The sequence below is a fragment of the Lepisosteus oculatus genome, chromosome 10 (assembly GCF_040954835.1).
Source record: "Lepisosteus oculatus isolate fLepOcu1 chromosome 10, fLepOcu1.hap2, whole genome shotgun sequence".
NCBI lineage: Eukaryota > Metazoa > Chordata > Actinopteri > Semionotiformes > Lepisosteidae > Lepisosteus > Lepisosteus oculatus.
In genome coordinates this window covers 16,956,780-16,975,647 of record NC_090705.1, presented here as the reverse complement: position 1 = coordinate 16,975,647, position 18,868 = coordinate 16,956,780, and the positions used below count along the sequence as shown (strand labels likewise).

Genomic DNA, 18,868 nt, shown 5'->3' with positions numbered 1-18,868 from the left:
GCCTCCCAAAGAATGCGATATCTCTAAAGCTAGAAATCCGTTTCTAGTTTTCAAGCTTTCAAAAACATGACAACGGTCATTAAAAAATATAAATATATTTTTATCTAGATGTATTTAACCGCATGAAGATATATTAACCACAGGGGTCCACGGCGAAAGTAAAAATGCGCTCTCTCGTTCTGCAGTTTTACACAGATGTTTATCTTTTAATTGCAAATCAGCATAGAATAAACTCAACCACAAAAAAAAAAATATACAACTGAGTAAAGAAACATGACACAAAAACTAGAGACATCAAAAAATGGTTAGGGGTTTCTATTATTTTTGTGAAAGTTCATTGTAATAAACATTTCTGATTTTTGGTATGTTATTTAAAGGATTGTGGGGATCCTCTGTGTAAAACATTGTCTCCTCGTTTTTGGTCTTGAATAGTGTTGAATAGCCTAAAACCTACTTTCCATTTGTGAAGACATATTGGTACCCTAGGTTAATTGGCTTCTGGCTAAAACTGGCTATGGTGCAAGTGTGTCTGTACGTGTGTGTACCCTGTGATAGGCTAGCATCCAGGGTTTATCCTGCCTCATGCCTGCTGCTTGTTGGTCTAGGCTGTATTGCTGTATTGGATGCTTAGAAAATAGATGGATTGTTGGAGTCTAATATGAACTCCCAAGCTTCACCTCCTCCACTGAAGCCAGATTGTGAGAAAAGACAGATGCATATAATATCCTGGAACATGGCACTACTAGTAGCCAGACAAGCACCATGGGCCATATGATCTCCTCTAATCTGTAGCCTTTCTCATGTGAAGACATATACCTAGATGAGTGTAACTGGATGTGAAAGAAGGGAAGGACGGCTAAATAAAAAAAGTATTTTGCAGTTAAAGTGTCTTTTGAAACATTTCAAAGTCCTCCAGTGATGCCATGGCAACCGCTGTGCAGAACTCCTCATCAGGGAGAGAGACCAGCCTGTCCAATGAGACATAGTTGGGTTCAGCAGGATCATACTGGGCTCTGCCCAGCTGTTTCAGGAACAAATGTCTCTCTTTGATTCTCAGCAGTTTAGCGTTAAAAACCTAAAAAAGACATACAAAAATTAAAACTCAAGTCTTCAACAATAGATAGAACGATAAAAATGAATGAGGCTTTTGGGTGTGTGTACTTCATTGCTCATACTCCTGTGCATACTGTACCTTATGAGCTTGTCATCAGACAATATCATTATTTTATTGTAACCCAAGTGCAAAAAAAGCCCAAATATGCAAAATAAAGTTCACCTGAAAAGAAGCCGTGCTGTGCAAGTCCAATCATATTGAACAATGCATAGATTTGCACATACTCCTGTATATAGCATAAATCAAGTCAGAAAACTTCTAATCTGTAACTTAAAATCTCTTGCAATCTTTTACCCACAATACTAAATAGTATTCCTTAGAAAAATAGTACATTTTAATATTCTACTGTCCAGGTTACCTGAGGGAATTTGACAATCAGCGAATGAGGAATTCCCATTGTGTTATGTAGGTAGTCAAAGATTCCTGTAAGTTTCTTCTTGTTAGCTGTTAAAAGCTTCGGAACTCTGGTAACAATGTGTTGAATTTCATTTTCCTGAAACCCCAACTCGATTTTGCACACCTGCATAAAACAAAAAGTGATTCATAGATTAGGAATGTCGACCAAGGAAGGTTCAGAACATGTAACAGGCCACCATCAACTGGTTTAGACGCGTCTTACTTTGAGGTTTTCTTTCACTGGCTCCAAACTCCCACACAATAACCGTGGAAGACGGGTTACAAGATCCCGTGTCTGAAAAGCATGAAAAATGTAAATGTAAGAAATAATAGACAATTAACACAACTCCACCTGAGTCCGATCGCGTACACCTCTGAGGATCTGTCCTTGAACAATAGGGGACGATGTGGGACCACACCCTGGACAGCACACAAGTCCATAGCAATGTACTGTACTGTGCACAATTATTCAGTGAAGTCTCTTCCCAACAATAACGTGATAACATTAAGTGTTAAATGTCTCAGTCCTTTTCTATGTAGTAAAGGAATTCTACACTTCCCTGTGCCCTAAAAGCAGATGGTTGAAAGGCCACACCTGTGCCAAATTCAACCTCAACTGTGTGTAAGCAACTTCTAAAAATTAAACATCAAAAAGGTCAAAGACTCATCAGAACTTCAAACTTCTAGAGCACAGATTTTAATCTAAATAAAGCATGAATTTAACTGTTCACAATATACCTCAGTGCAATACTGTAGATTTCCAACATGAGAAATCTGTCAATCCCTTTAACCTAAACGAACACGTTGTACACACACCGAGAAAAATGGTTTATGGGAGGGCTGTTTTCACCCAGTTCAAAAGAAGGTGTGCTTTGGGTGAGGTTTTTTCTTGCCCGTGAACTCAATATTGATACGAGACGGGTCACATTTTTGTGGTCCTGTACACACATCCCACCTTCTGCACGTTCAGCCCAAGCTGTTTCTGGAAGAAGCCCAACCTGTTGTCCAACCTTTCCACACTGAAGTTCAACAGAAAAGGCGCCTCAGACACCATTCTAGCAATTGCTTCGCTGCTGAACTTCTTGACCTTCAGGTATGATACCCTTGAAAGAATTTGAACAGAAACAACATTTTCAGAGCAGTGCTATCACAAAACAATGATAGTGCGTGCACAACGTAAGAGCAGAACTTTTAAAGACGTTTTAAGCGGAAGCTTTCTTTGGTTTTACAGTTCTCTGATCTGTATTTCTGTTCACGTTTCCTGACACTGTTTGATGTTTGAAACATTTGATTACATCTCTTAAGAGTTAGGTGCTACATTTCTTTTGTGTTTCAGTGCATATGCTGTAAGAAAACCAGTTTTTAGAGTGTGACGAAGTAGTCCCTCTAATTTGTTGATACACTGTTACACAATAAAATGCCCTCGTGTGCCTAGAGTAGAGGAGCCACATCACAGAGAATGGCCGTGTTTAAAAAAAATCACACCCTTAATGGAGACTAGGAAACATATTTCAAGGTGTTATCCTTAATTTGGAAAAACAAAACAATCAAATACATTTAAAAAACTGGGATGGAAAGTATTTTGCAGGCTCCCAACAATAATACATTTTTATATAACCATGTGCTTGGGCACCCTCTTGTCACACAGAGGCTTTGGAGACTGAAGAAGCCAGATTTCCATATCTTCATCTTTTTGAGGTGTCAAGGCTGGCAGCAGCTGTTTAGGCCCTGCACCTGACTAGCTGGTCTTAAGCGGGCTGTTTATTTCTCGGCAAGGCCTACCTCGCCTGCAGCTTTTCCATGCTCTCTGTGAGGATGAAGGGGTTCTTTGTGAGGAAGGGCCCGAGTTTTGTTTCCTCCACGCCCACTTCTTTGAGAAACAGCAGCCTTTCCTTCACATCGGCGTCGAAATCCAAGCGCAGCAGCATGTTCGCGACATTCGGGCGCTGCTCCAGTTTGGAAAGGTCAACACCTAAACAAGGAACAAAAAAAATTATTTCATCGACGTTTACTGGCAGTTTCTGGGTATGTGATAAGTTGTAAAGAAAACTAAACTTTATAGCTTCTGACAACCATAGTTTGTCAGTGGCTGCTACAGATGGAATCTTATTATTTGTAAGGTATTACAAGAATTCAAGTGAACACACATTTCTGCAGTAAATAACTAGTGAAATGTTGGAGGCATTCTTTCTTAAGGTACTCTTTCCTTACCTTCAGCTGTAAGTACTGAAGCTCAGAAAAAAATGCTACGCTCTTTCAAAAGCTGTTATGGCTATTTATGTGCTTTTCGTTTTCCATTTTCACTGTATACACAATTTCCTAAACATAATTTTAAAACCTCCCTATTAAACCTACAACCACAGCTCTCCACACAAAATAGCCATCTCTACAATGTTGATAAAGAGAGAAGTATACTTGCACCTGGAATTCAACAAACTTCTGCAAGGAGTAAAATTACCATCATGTTCTTGTAAAAGCATGAGGCTGTATGGCAGTACTTTTAGGAAGCTCCCTACTCTTAAAGAATTTTTGGCTAATGGAAATTCGCAGACATAAAAGAAACATGCTCTCCAGCTCACCAACTGGACAAAAATGGCTTATGGCAGAGCTGCATGGCTGCTGAAACAATGTGTTTCCCACAGTGAAAAGCAATCATCATTGTACCAGCAAAAAGCTGAACTGATGTTGTTAACTAAAGCAGTGAGTTCAGATCACTTTATTAGGCATATACAATTTCTTGCATTAGGAATTTGTCTTTTCACATACCCCAACTTGCTCTCCATGAGACACACAGACAGGGAGAGAAGCTTGGGGTCAGAGCGCAGGGTCAGCCATTTATATGGCGCCCCTGGAGCAGCTGGGGTTAAGGGCCTTGCTCAGTGGCCCAGTGGAGTAGCATTCCTCTGCCAGCCGCGGGATATGAACCGGCAGCCTTCCAGCCACAGGCGCAGATCCTTAGCCAAAGAGCAACTGCTCCACCCAGAAATGAGGTACAGAAATTACGTAAAGTATTTCCTACACTCCACTGTCAGAATTTCCTTTCCTTGTACACTTAGCTGCTGATGATCAACCATGCACCACCAACCCACAGTAGAAGCCCCATTCAGATTCCAGGAAGAGACAAAGTGCCTGAAGGAGAGGAGGCAACATTGGTACATCTGACCTCTAACCTGCATGGCATGTGTGCGACCTGGGGTTACACTTGCATTGCTACACTTAATCTTAGCCAAAAGGCTAAGAAGCGAAATGCTATGCGCTTAAGATCAGTACAGTCTGACCTCTACTGTATACGATGCTGTGGTGTGGCTGCACCATGGGGTTCCACTAGGGTCAAGTGCACTCTAACTTTAACAGCACTAAAATACACAGAGCTGGTACTACCCAATCATGCTCCATAATGGTTAACCCCCCACAATGAAACTGCGATAGTTTGACCGTGCTCTGTCTCCACTACCTGGAGAAGCCTTTTGATTTTCATCTGATTGAGTAGAAATCCCACCATTCACTAGAAATTCTGGAATAGGAGTCAATTGTTATACAGCAGTGATAATGCCAGCAATAGGAGCAAGATACAATAAAGAACAGCATTGCAGCTTTTCTGCCTATTAATAGCAATGGAATGGAGAAACAGGTTATGAAACGCGCTTTAGAGCTCTGCGGGTATCTTCTTGTAATGTCTTTCAGAAAGACCCAGTAATCCCTCCCCTGGCCCGCGTTTAAAGTCCAACACTTCCAGTACCCAGGAGAACAAGTTTGCTGAGCGTCTCAGATTGGTCCACATAGTCCCTCAGCGTGACGGACACCGCCGGCAGTACCGGGTGCACACTGATCTGCACGGCGTCGTCCTCGCTCAGCTCCGCGAACGGAGACAGGGGCGGGGCCGCCTCCAGTTCTAAACGGGGAAAAGAACGCCGGGTCAGCCGTTCGGCACGGACTACATCCACAGGGCTCCACGTCGCCCTGAGCAATGACATTGTCACAGCCACAGGACTGGTTTACCGCTGAGAAGACCTAGCAAACGTCAAGAACACAATCGGCACAATAAGTGCTGGGCTTAAATCTAGAGACTGAGAGGGAATAAATCACACCACGTTCATCCAAATTCGTTTTCATTGATAATGCTTAACGGCATACGATGTTGTGCTGCCATTTCATTGATAAATTATTAATGACTGGTAATATTAAGTGCTTTCGTTTTTCCTGCACAAACACATTTCAAAAACGAATAAACGCTTAACACAAAAAAACACAAAATACTTGTCTATATTAATAAATACATGATGTTTAAAGATGAGTAGTTTTGCGTTCTATTTGTTTTACAAGTTCATTAATACACTGATATGGCGTTGCCCGGTCTATTGGGCTACGAATTGACTGTATTTACCCGCGCACTGACTCTCGGGGATTGAATTCGGCTTCACTTCTCCCTGGTGGTGACTGTGGTTAAAAGGAACCAACCAGTTTCCCACGGAACCTGCTACAGCCTCGTTCCCGCTGTTGGGCTGCGCTGTGGTACAGAGCCTATGACCTCTGAACCTCCACCGCCCAGAGCTGAAGGCACTGTCCTGTAGAACTGGGGTCTGCCCGGCCCTTGTGCTGCGCAGCCCCGATGAAAGACTTCTCATCTGCAGAGCCAAACATCTTCGGCAGAGTTGCAGACTCGCAAAAACCATAACGCAATTCCTGGAAAAGACAACACATGCAGTTACACATTACTCAAAGGAAATCGACGTTTTGGGAAATGATGGCAACCAATTGCAGCCCAGTTCCATTTCACTCTGTGCTGTAAGACTCTAAACAGGGTTTATGAAACTATTGGCAATGAACGACGTGAAGGAAGAAAACCCCAATCTATCCAAAAGTGTAGTGAAGGGAAAAATCTGCCGGTGACGAGTAGCAATCCAGTACGGATCTCGAGAGTGACCCTGCAGCCAGTACAGGTGTTCAAGGTGTTTCTTCAAGAACAGTAAAACTGCACATCGGCACTAAAAGGTTTCAGGGTGTGCGCAGCTGCTCAGAAACCCTTTTTACTAAGAAAGATCATCAAAACAATTATTTAACCTGTTTGTAATTCTTTACAAATACATTTTTGAAGAACTGATTCCAGTAATGCCAACATCGGCCTCATCGCCTTGACATTTTGGAGACGTTTTTGGCGCCGTCTATAGAAGTGAGCGTGCATTACATGCAATCACCAAGGCAAACTATTTCTTTTTTCATTTTTAAACACCGACGCATCAGCATTTAAAGCACACCTTTTCAAACTAAACAGCAGCGGAAACCCGTAATTATTACTAGATGTAAATACATGTTTTTCATGTCTGCATTCCAGTAGTTTACCATTTAATCCCCTTTCAACCAATGATCTTTGGTTTTAACAATCTGTAAGTCGCACGATTTTCAGGCGCTGTAAAATCAACAGAAACGCATTACATTAACTGACATTTGCACCATTAAAGAGTCAGCATTTCAGCTGTAATGCATAAGTGCTAAACTATTAAGACTAACATCTTGAAAATCTGAACGATATTACTTTTAAAAGCATACATTTAAGTCATAAACAACGGTCACAACTTACAACATCAGATCAGCGCAATGGAATGTCAGCGTACAACATTCAAATTACTATTAAATCATTCCTAGGTTATTCAATAAAAACAAAAAACATGGCCTACTCGGTTGTACGTATCTGCTTTTGATCAACTTCACCCACGTGTGCTCTCTGACTCTTCCGGGCGGAAGAGTTCATAAGCGCCGTATACTAGGGGGGGTGAACCGGGAGGTTTTGCCTTCAGAATAAACAGGGATGGTAGAAATTGATACTTTCAATCCTAAACCTAGCGTTAAAAATTATATAATAATTAATGAACGCTTTAGAACGGTGTTGCGTCTCTTCGATGTGCCTTAATATTGAACAAAACTCTCCTGTCCCCCTCCGCCTGTCGGTTTGGACAAGCCAGCGAGTCCCACTGACAGGAGCGGAGCCGAGGAAGAGCAGCAGGGAGGGGGCAGACGGCACCACCGCAGAGATGGCGGCTGCAATGGGGTCTACTACCCTGAGCAAAGATGATGTGAACTACAGGCTGCATTTCCGCATGATCAACGAGCAGCAAGTGGAAGATATCACCATCGATTTCTTCTACAAGCCGCACACCATCACCCTCCTGACCTTCACCGTCGTCAGCCTGATGTACTTCGCCTTCACCAGGTGAGCGACCAGCTTCGCCCCCGGCCAGCGGTCCGTCTCGGTCGCGGGAGGGGGCAGCTGGAAGCGCTGCAGCGCCGCGAGGCTCCAGCTGCGCTGCGTAGCTCCTATTTAAAAAAACAAGGATGAAAAACACTGTAATAGTTGATTCGTTTACTGCAAACGAAGTCGTGAACAGAATCGCAGTTAACGGTTCATCTTGCCCCGTTTTCTGTGATCGAACCGTGTTGTTCTGAGGTCCTGTAATTGGCAGTTACCATGGCAATAATGTATAGACTACTTACGTGAGAGTCCTGTGTGTATGTACATATGTATTTAGTCTTCTAATAATTAGCCATTCCCCAGGATGCACGGGGGTGTGGAACATGTTTAATGCATGCAGAGTCCTCATGTTAAGATTTGGCTAGCTTACATGAGCCGAAACTGTTGCAAACATTCACGTGGCACATTTATTCAAACCCTCTTACGATTGATGGTACAACTGTATGTACAATTGTAAAATATATACGTACATATTTGTAGCTCTGCGTGCAACTTTACAAGAGAGGAAAAAAATCCCGTTAAGCTTGTGTTTGTGGACCTCCACGGCATGAGTATTGATCCACGTCAGTAGAGACGCTGTTTTTTCCCTGTACATTTTAAAGTAATTTTCCGTGAAGGAGGGGAATCCCGAGTTTTGGTAGTGTGTTCATAAAACACACAGAGGCGTGTGTTTAAAGCAGCGGTCTTGAACGCTTGAATGGGAAAGACGGCTATGCAGCGGGTTTTCGGGGCTCTCTGCTCGGTTGGGTGACAGTGACATTGACCAGCAGCACCGCCCTGGCGGTTCACCTTCACCGCCGCCTGTCTGCGCCTGGGGGTGTCATGGCGACAGATGTGTCAGCGCTGCTGGTGGGTAGACGGAGCTTTGAGGAACTGACCTGGCACGCACGGGGCCGCCTTCATCACTATTTATACACCCCCAGCGCTTAGTTTGTTTCCACTGAGGTTTTTGGCTGCCAGTGGTTATAGAGCAGACATTGTCCCGGGCCGGCTTGCTGTACTGCTGCTTGGAACGAGTTCCTGCCTCACATTGATCTCTTCTGTGAAAGACAAAATCCAGACGTTGAGTTCGATGAAAATAACATTTACTCTGTGCAACGTTTAAGAGATTTTGCTCTTTTGTAACGGCATAATTAGTCTGGGCAAGAGGGGTGGCTCCTTGGCATAGTATTTAGCAATGCTGCTTCGCAGTGCTGGGGCCCAGGGTTCAATTCCTGGGGTGCTATCTACGTAGACTTTGTATGGTTTCCTCCCACAGTTTAGAGATCTACTCGTAGGTTAATTGGCATTTTGGAATATAGGCTCCAGCTCCCCCACAACCCAAAACTGGATGAAGCTGTTAGAAAATGGATGGCTTGTCAGGGAAAGGCAAATAGGTCATTCTTAACAGCACTGTCTCAAGTTCTGAAAGAACTTTTCTTGGGAACAGTGTCTGTTTCTAATGGCTGTAGATGGGTATTCATTCAAAACGTACAGTAAACAGTTGAGGGTACAACAATGTATGTGATGATGAAGTGTATCTATTTTGCAACAGATCTGAAAATTCCAAGATTTAGGTAACCTTTGGCAATAATCTGTATTTGTGTGTGCATGTGCTCCTCTATGGAGATTGGAGGAGAGTATGTGTTTTGTATTAGAATTAAAAAATCCTATTTATAATCCTTCACTAGGTAACCTGCATCAGGTACTGTAGCACTCATTTCATGCAGATGTGCCCTTTTGTCTTCCATGTATTTTCAACAAATAGAAAGAAGGTAATATTCCTTATTAACAATCTTGTTGGCTGCATTAAGTTGCTACTTAATTATAAAAATGCTAATTATTCTTTGGGGAGTTGCATTTTCCTCTCATAACTCCTTAAGTCACATCCAGAATTGCTGCCTTTTCCTACTTGATTTGCAATAGGAATTTCTTAGCTTAAATGCTTTTTCTATTTGAATTTCAGATCTCTGATTATATTAAAAATAACCCTACTTTAACTGCCATTCAGTGAACCGGTGCAATGCTTCTTGTGATTCGTAAAATTAAGAAATTGTGCAGACATAACTGATCTAGAGTTGATCATGTCTGTGAAGTTTGTTGTATGATTAAAGTAACAATTACTAATGTACTGCCAAATAATGTATCCTGAAAAAAAAGACTTTTACAGTTAATATTTAATGGCCAAAAGAGATCTTCCTGTATATAATGCATCAGTGTTCTACTCCCACAGACATGCAGAAAATCGATAGGACAGTCCTCACTCTGTACCTTAAAAACTATTAGTGATGTTCTCGGTTTAGAGCTTGATATTAAAGTTCATTTACTGGTAATGTTCCAGATGAATGACCTTTAAATTTAACTTCATTGTCCAAGATTGTTTTTGTGATAAACATATCCAGGAATAATATGTACTTTCTCAAAATAACAATGGGTCTGTTTCATTGTGAATTGTATTGTGTTAAAATGGTACTTTACTATTCTGATTCATTATGAAATGATCAGTTTGGAGTATGCCTTATTCTTTCTTTTGTCCTTTTTGAAAGGAATGACTCAGACCCAGACAACAATCTCTGGATTGGGCTCATTTTAGTGATATCCTTCTTTCTCATCATCAGTGTACTGGCCTTTCCTAATGGTAAGTGCTTGTAGATCTGCTCTGTTAATCAAGTAGCTTTTGTAAAAGTCTACCACAATCACCAAGCTCCATTTTTGGAGCAGTCTCTTGTCTCTGTTCCACAGAACATTCAAACTATGTTATTATTCTACTAATGAGGTTTAAGTGGGCAAAATTTAGCTTTCTTTCCTGGGCTTAGTTTTATGTGTACAGTTTGTTAAACCCAATGCATCGATAAATGAACACTGGAGAAACATATGAACTCTTGGGGAGGCCAGTTATCATATCTTATTATGACTTAGAAGTCCATGCAGCTCACCAAAACCAATTTCCTTCACACACCTGCCCAGTTAACATGGACATTGATTCTTTAGTACATTCTCAAATCATTATGCGAAAGAAGCCACTTACCTAACTATTAGAAACACTAGGCAAATGAGTAAAGAAATGGGTTGTGTTGCGTATGTACAGTAAATGTCAACAGTTCTTTAACTGGTTGGTCTACTCTGGTCTGTTTCTAGAGCAGTCTTTTTTTAATGTGGTGACGAAAATTGCACATAATAGTTGAAACGTGGTCTTGCTGGTGCAATGTGCGATTTTGAAATAACGTCCTTTAATAATAAATGCTGAATTTGCATTGCAGTTCTAACTTTTAGGTTTGCCGAGCTTGTCTAGAAGATGCACATGATGTGTCAGGATAGACTGAGACTTTTTTCTTGTAAGTAGCTTCTTCAAGCTACATATTTACTATGCATCAGACAAAAAGCTTATAACAATTTCAGCATGTGTCCTTAAAAAAAGAATAAGGATTTTAAAAGGACACATGCTGAAATAGTTATAAGCTTTGTCTGATGTTCAAAATGTGATCAACATCCAAAATCCTTATTCTTGAAGTAGTTCAGGTGGGTAGCTGTGTCAGCATGCGTAGGCTGCAAAGGAACAAGTAATAGGTTTATTCCATGCTGAAAAGAGATGAAAGAAAACACAATGTTTCGGCCATGGAGCCTTCTTCAACGCCTGCGAGGATATTAAATACTTGGATCAGGGCTTCTTTTAATCGTCTACCATATCATTGTGTTTTAGGACCATTTACTAGACCACATCCAGCAATATGGCGCATGGTTTTTGGTGAGTACACATTCAAGGCTTTTACAGAACAATCGGCTCATTCTTCAAACTAGACACTACATGTATACATTTGACTCTAAAAATAAACATTGTAGTGTTTAAAAATGCTTTAAGCCCTTGTTTAATAACTTTCATAGACAATTTTCAAAAACAGTTCAAATTATGTGTATTTAATAAATAGTCTTAAAGTACTACAACAGTCCACATTGTACCATTGGAGGATTCTAATGTAATGGTTATTATTGATCCAATTACCTTATTAAATAAAGTTACTCCCTGTGTCTCTAGCCTGTAGTGCTGACAGGAGTCTTGTTTCTACAGGTCTGAGTGTCCTTTATTTCCTCTTCTTGGTGTTTGTGATCTTTCTGAACTGGGAGCAGGTCAAAGGGCTGATGTACTGGCTCGACCCCAATTTGCGCTACGCCACTCGCGAGGCTGACATCATGGTAAGTAAAATCCCGCTCCATCGTGATATCCTGTTTCAGGTGTCCCTACCAGCAGGGTTTGAACCAAGTGCTGTCTTCTGTACTAGATATGCGCTGAATAGAATTTGTAATGAACATTTATTAGGGAATGCAAGTGGATGTTCACCCCACCAGCGTGGTTTTTCAGTCATTCACTTGACTTTCAGATGAATTTTACCTGTAATGTGAAATATTTTGCCTGTTTCATTATTAGTAGGTTCCCCAGATAGAACTGCCTTCTGCACTTAGTTTCCTTATAACCTGTGAAACATAACCTATGATTAACACTTCCAACTGAGCAGTAAATTAGATAAATTGAGCTTGTGCATAAAAAATAATAAAAGCTGATTTAAAATGACGAGCCGTGAACATTTAGACCTCAGGTCTTTTGCAGTGAATGTGTGTTCTGGCCTTTGGTCTGAGAATGTAATCCAATGAAATGTGATTAGCGTATTTAAAGAGATAATACCAGTTCCTAATAAGAGGTTTCTAAAGGACTCTCGGTGTAGATAGCTTTGTTGATTTTTCCAAGAGGATTACTGAGTATATGGCAGTATTGTAATAACCCCAGAGGTGCTAGGAATGCAGACTAGACTGTTTCTTTTTGACAACATGTACTGTTTAAAACAAAACTGTCTCTTGTCTTGTGCTCGCTGTTTAGGAATACGCAATCAACTGTCACGTCATCACCTGGGAGCGGATTCTCAGCCACTTTGACATCTTTGCCTTCGGACACTTCTGGGGCTGGGCCATGAAGGCTCTTCTGATCCGCAGTTACGGGCTGTGCTGGACGATCAGCATAACCTGGGAGCTGACAGAGGTACCGTTCTGCCGGTCAAAAAAAGAGCACTAATCCAGCAGGGCTTTCTAAGCGTCCTTAAGATCGGCAGCTGAGTTTGATGATGAAACTCTGAGGGTGTGCAGGACAGGTGTAGCACACCACTGTAATGGAACACCTGGCTTGCTTCCATGAGATAACGCCAGTTTGTGGCAGTGATTGAATGACATATCTTTTTTGCCAACAGTTATAACGTCATCTGCAATGCTGGAAAGTTTTATCTAGGATGTTTAAGCTGCAGCTGTAAAGTTCTGTTGTGAAAGATTGATCTGCCTAAAGGTGCCTGATAAGAAGACACTATACAGTATATTAAAAAAAAGAGAAGAGAGATCTGTTAAGGGAGCAGATTTTGTTTTCCCCTTTGCAGGTGGGTGTTTGGGGAAACAAAGGGCCACCTTTAGAGATTTTAGGAAATAACATAAATCTTACACTTAGAATGCAGTTTTTCAAAAGAACGCTTTGTGTAATGCTTTTCCATGTTCTGCGAAGATTATATGCAAAGATTACCGAGGCCTGATGCAAAGTGACCTCTTTGTAGAAGCTCTCAAAAGCTGCCTAACTGGAAACAAAAAGAGGAAGTGGCATGCAGTGAACTTGTGCAACACAACTTGGCTTTTACACTGCCTCTTAAGTAGTCTTTCAGAAGAGTTGTTGACTGCAATGCTGTAACTGGAGCAGAAAATGAAAAGCTCAGGGAAAACGAGTACTTTAATGGTCTTTTTAATTGCTAACATAATCATTCTTTTCTCAATCTAAATTCTACAGTTTTAAAACAAAAAAATACTAAAAACTAGAGTTTTTGTTGCTTGAAATAAATAGCTGTTGCATTTTTTTTAAATGAAGGATAAAGACATCCGGTAGAGCTGCAGTAAGACATCAGGTTTTGAATTTGCTGAAGCATTGCTCTGTGCTGCTCCAAAATTTCAAACTGCTGTAAAAAGTTTGGCGATCCTTGTTCGTAAATCTCAATCTGGCACTTGGTCTTTTACAGTCATATCCTCCTTCGTACTCGTGGAGCTGGAGATTTCAGATTTTGCTCTGTTAATAAGCTTTTTTTGGCCTTGCTGCCAAACCCTGACTGTGACACAGGAAGTGACAGGAAGTCAGCAGTTGATTCAGTTGTCACGTGTCTCTGTTGACTGTATTGTATTGGAACAGGCAGAAAAGGTGCATAAGTTTGGTTGATCTTTTTTTAAAAGGGAACACGCCGTGTTGCCACAAAGAATATGATTTAATGGGATCAGCAGAGAGTTGAGAACCATCTGTCCTTTTATTATAGAAAAAAAAGAAATGTGCATAACATACATGTACACATATTCTGGCTTGTATAATTTATCAGATTTTCTTTTAGAATCTCTACAGATGTCACCTAAGGAAGAAAAATAATTTGAAATGAGCTGATAGTCCTTTTAATAAAAAAAAAACTTTGTATTGTATTATTTTACGAATTTGTTTAGGTGGAGTTAGTGAAGTTAGTGAATTGGGCAGGAGCACTGGTTCTTTCTCACAGATATTCCTGCAGCATACTGTGGCAAACAACACGCTTGACACAGCATTATTGTTGGTATTCATTTGGCAAAAAGTAACTTTATACTGTTGTGCTTTCTAAATTACGATAGCATAAATCTGTACAGTTCACTGAAATGTAATAACTATAGAAAGCATTTTCGTTTTCATCATACACTCCATCCTGTGTCTGTAAGAGTGAGGAGCAGTTAGAGGATTTAAGTCTTGATTTTATTTAGCTTAATAAGGCATTAAGACAGCATTCATTTGCTTTAAATGTCTTAGAACAAGAGAAAACAGCAGCCACTAGTTCTCACTGTACATGACTGTGTGTTTGGTGTTTGTCTGGAAGCTGAGAGCTGGAGGGAATTGGTCCCTCTGGTATCCTCAGGAATGCAAGGAGTGGATGGAAATTACTCTCCCAGTTGGTTTTCTGGACTTCACTGAACAAATGTCTGTCCTATTATTCTTTTTTTTTGTCACTTGCTGTGTTATACAGGCCTGTGTTTTCATTCACTTGCGCTTGAGCTGTCTGGCAACATCAGTATTTCTTGATTATTGGCTTCACTTCCCCCTAACTGTTAGGATTGTTCACAAACCTTTCTGTAAAGTTGGCACAACAGGAGACCCTGTGCATGTCTCTTAAACGCATCCCTTTCTGAAATCCTCTTTCTCTGCATCAACTAAATGGTGAATGTGCTTTTATTTTGTGTAATGTGCAGCATGCCAACGCCACGCCCTTTCAAAGTACTGCACAGTTTACAGTCCCTGTAAGAAATGCCGAGATTTGGAAAAGTTCTGACTAGTCCAATTTGGCAAGAGCATTTGTGGGTGTGAAGTAAACAGGCAGTGTTGTCCTTAAGGAAGCCCTGAGATGGCGTCTCCAGGGAATTTCAGCTTCCTTAAGGCTGGTGAGTGAAGTTGACCTCTAGTGTAGGAGGTTGGTGAGCAGGTCCTGGGTGTACAGGATGATGTGAGCACCACGCATGTACTTCCCTGTATATGGGTTTACCCTGTGGTAGAGTACTGTACTTCATGGCCTTGGCAGGAGTACAGGAATTTCAGGGGCACACATACAGTACCTTCATGTTCAGGGAACTGTGTCTTGATAAAGCTGTCAGAAAAACATAAACACAAGGTTTAACCAATCTGATCTGCTGTGAATTAAAGTTGACTCCTTCGGAGCCATGAGTGGCATTTGTATACTTTTACATTTTATTATTTATAGATTGGCAAAATGGTTCTTGTAAGTTCATTGAAAAGTTAGTTTTCCTATTGGGGGGGAAAATACAGTCCTACGGGAACCTTGTTTTTTTGTTTAGCTTTTCTTTGAGAAGTAATAAAAATGTTAAATGTAATTGTTTATTGCCAAACCTAAGTGAGGAGGGCTTTGATGTGAGTGTGCTCATAGATCGGTTTTTAAGCGGCAGCACAAGAGCAATTGACAAGTGAAGAAACTTGAAATGTGTTTTGAATTGCTGTGAACAAAGTGGTAACTCCGTTCTATTGTGAACAAAAAGACACAGGTGCCTGGGCTGGGCACCATCTGAGTTGGATGCTGCATCACTGCCATGTATCCAAGAGGGACATCGTGGATATAGCTATCGTTTAGGAGGATTTTGCTGGTCTACAGAGATCTGCATTGAGTACTGACATACAGAAGGCATGATGGCTGGATTAATACCCTTATTCATGTATTCCTTTTTTTAATTCTATAATGTTAGCATGCCCAAAGGGGTTGGGCAGCCAGTTGACCTTGGACCCCCAGAGGTTTCTTTTCTCCTTACTAAGGAGTTTTTGGTTCCTTTCCTGCAGTGTTTTCTGGTCTTTTCTGTTCTGTATTCACAACATGTATGGTCACTTGCTTTGTTAAGCGCCTTGGGGCAACCTTGTTGTTAGAGGTGGTTTATAAAAATAAATTGAATTGAATTGAAAACGATCCCACATGTCACCGTCATGTGAGAGAGGAAGGTGCTGCACCTGTGTCTCAAATCCTGAGGCACTGCCTTGTGAAACTGCTGGCTCTGCACTTCCCTTCCTCTAGGGGGCATGTCCTGACCTGAGCTTTGAATCCTCATGTTCCACTGTCTTTGTTCAACAGCTGTTCTTCATGCACTTGCTGCCCAACTTTGCCGAGTGCTGGTGGGATCAGGTCATTCTGGACATCCTGCTCTGCAATGGGGGCGGCATCTGGCTGGGAATGACCGTGTGCCGCTTTTTGGAGATAAGGACATACCACTGGGCCAGCATCAAGTAGGTTTGCACCTTTTTTGGCGGGGTTTACAACCAAGTGAAACCCACCTCTGTGATGGGAATGTTCTGTTTTTTATCCTAATAAAAAATAAACAGTTTGATTCCTTTTTGTGTGTGGTAAAGGGTTAAATTATACTAACATAAAAACACGATACCTGCCTCTAGCCAGATATGCACAAAAACCTGAGATCAATTACAGTATGTCTTTCAGCATCAAATGTTCCTTCTAGCATTTTTATCATCTTCTGTTTAATGGCTTGAACAAAAGTATTTAAGATTAAAATACTGCTTTTTTATCATTATATTTTTCGGTATTGCAATTTGAAAACAGCCTGATCTAAAACCTTTTTTTTCTTCATATTTTGCCAATTTTGAGAAACTGAGCAGCTGCTTCTCTGAAGTAACAACCGTAAAATGTAGCAGATGGTGCGAAAGTACTACTGTGAACAGTGATAATCGGATTTCACCATAGGGGCCTCTAGATCTCCAGATGCATGTTCAACTATAACCCTTGATTTTACTGATGGTGTGTTTTCCAGTTGAAAGACTGGAAGAATGAAGGTTTTAATGTGTTCTACTGCAGCTGGTACGAACCCTTGCCAAAAGAAGCAATAATTCAACCTGAAATAGTTATGCTACACGTTACAGATTTGTTGAGTAATAAGTCTGTTGAACCAGTAGGATGGGAAGAGCCAGCATAGTCGCTCTGAAGCTGGATGCAAATAGCTACGTGCTCAAAATAGTCTGAGCGTGAGCAACACCTTTACAATTAAAAATGTCAATGGAGAAGGCTGGTGCTAATTAGTTATTTCAGATAGCAAAAGCTTTGGTTGGTAAAATGGTCAGCCTGTTCACAACTTGCAGATTTATTTTGGGTATTATTCAGTCTGATGGGATTGACATTGTTTTAACTACCTAATGTCTGCTGATCTGCATTTTATTGTCTTGACAATTTTGTGGTCTTAATTAAACATTCTAAACACCGATTTGAAACTGTTCATCCTTAGTTCATATCAAAGGTTTGCTATTTCAGAAAAACAGACTGAATGAAAGAATGATAACAAACTTCAGAGAAGTAGTATGTGGCAGGATAGATATGGAATTAGCAGAGAATGGACTGAAACAATTTAAAGAGAGTTGAAGCTTAATAGTCCTTAAAACACAAGGAATTTAAAGCTATATGTGATCTGTATTTGAATATTAGTTGTTGATAATGATCAAGATGAGGGGCTGCCCAGAGTGAATCCTGTATTGGCCTTATCAATTTTGGGGTTAATGGAAGATCATGAGTCTTCACTTTGAGGGACAGCCAATGGTAATGGTTAAATGAATTCCAGCAGAACCACTTAAAGCACCTAATGTATAGTGATTGACTGAGTGTGGCTCGCGGTTGTAGAATAACCATGTCAATAAGAGTTGAATATGAAGGACTAATGGAATCAAAATCAGAAGAGCCTTCGATGATAGGAGCCTATCTAACATTTTGTGCTCATTAGATTCTGTTTCTCCATAGTCCTAAGAGCGGGTACTTGGCTCAAAATGACACCCTTAGAAAAACAGTCCATTTCAGTTTTGCAGCATTAAATGCTGAAAAGATGTTACTCTGCAAGTCAGTCATGCCAAGAAAAAAAAAACAAAGAACCCACTAGGAGAAAAGGTCAATGTTTTCCTACCCAGGATTAACCTCTTTACCTTCTTCTTAGTTCAGCACCTTTTCTTTGTCAGCTTTTAGAATGTCATTTTTGGACAGATCTGTACGAGCTTATTAAAGATATGAATTGCATTTTCTATTGCTTTATTTAGTTTGCTTATATTTTCTCATGAATCTTTAGGGCAGTGATATAAAAGTATTTCTACCGCGTTTCACAGTCATCACTGCCAGGATGGGGCGCCTGTGCCCTTTGAGGGAAGCTCCGAGTAAATATTGAAATAAGTTCTATATATAACTTTATAATAGTGCGCTCTGGTCAGTTGTGCGTGTAGTGGGGGAGGGGCAGAGTGCCGCAGATGTTCTATGTCGACGCACATGTGCTGAGTGATAGGAAGGGCCTGGATGGCTGAAGTAACCAGTGGTTCCTCTTGGTGCCCGTCTTGTCCAGGGACATTCACACCACCACGGGCAAGATTAAACGAGCAGTGATGCAGTTCACCCCCGCCAGCTGGACCTACGTGCGCTGGTTCGACCCCAAGTCATCCATTCAGAGAATCGCTGGAATTTACCTCTTCATGATAATCTGGCAGGTAGGCTTCACTCCACTGTTGCGCACCATCCAGCAACTGCAGATCGGGCGGGAAAACTCCCAGCAAATCACAGGAGTGTTTTTTT

General features: G+C 41.0%; 2 protein-coding genes across 4 annotated transcripts in view; one reads left to right on the top strand and one right to left on the bottom strand.

Annotated features, from left to right (window-relative positions):
• Positions 1-177: 177 nt before the first annotated feature.
• Positions 178-7,860, bottom strand: mterf3 (mitochondrial transcription termination factor 3). 3 transcript variants are annotated; one of them, XM_015357632.2, is made up of 8 exons: positions 7,680-7,860; positions 5,895-6,193; positions 5,250-5,402; positions 3,293-3,482; positions 2,466-2,613; positions 1,734-1,805; positions 1,473-1,634; positions 178-1,075 (listed from the first exon to the last, which is right to left on the bottom strand). In XM_015357632.2, the coding sequence occupies exons 2-8, from the start codon at positions 6,181-6,183 to the stop codon at positions 881-883; spliced, it is 1,209 nt and encodes a 402-aa protein (XP_015213118.1). In that variant the 5' UTR covers positions 6,184-6,193; positions 7,680-7,860; the 3' UTR covers positions 178-880. The 3 variants fall into 3 exon arrangements, with proteins under 3 accessions (XP_015213118.1, XP_015213119.1, XP_006635962.2); XM_015357633.2 differs by lacking the exon at positions 7,680-7,860 and adding an exon at positions 7,186-7,225; XM_006635899.3 differs by lacking the exon at positions 7,680-7,860 and adding an exon at positions 7,089-7,222.
• Positions 7,394-18,868, top strand: part of ptdss1a (phosphatidylserine synthase 1a) — a 24,672-nt gene continuing 13,197 nt past the window's right edge. The window contains exons 1-7 of the mRNA XM_006635900.3: positions 7,394-7,718; positions 10,283-10,374; positions 11,437-11,481; positions 11,803-11,927; positions 12,607-12,765; positions 16,391-16,542; positions 18,642-18,783. Of these exons, the coding sequence (XP_006635963.2) occupies positions 7,408-7,718; positions 10,283-10,374; positions 11,437-11,481; positions 11,803-11,927; positions 12,607-12,765; positions 16,391-16,542; positions 18,642-18,783 (1,026 nt within the window). The 5' untranslated portion in view covers positions 7,394-7,407. The remainder of the gene's footprint in view (positions 7,719-10,282; positions 10,375-11,436; positions 11,482-11,802; positions 11,928-12,606; positions 12,766-16,390; positions 16,543-18,641; positions 18,784-18,868) is intronic.

Bases quoted from the DNA above. Each gene is read 5' to 3' on its own strand.
- mterf3 (XM_006635899.3), bottom strand. The intron at 1,806-2,465 runs GTGGGATGTGTG...CATGCTTTTCAG, and splicing joins TTGGGCTGAACGTGCAGAAG to ACACGGGATCTTGTAACCCG. The intron at 1,635-1,733 runs GTAAGACGCGTC...TGTTTTATGCAG, and splicing joins CAGTGAAAGAAAACCTCAAA to GTGTGCAAAATCGAGTTGGG.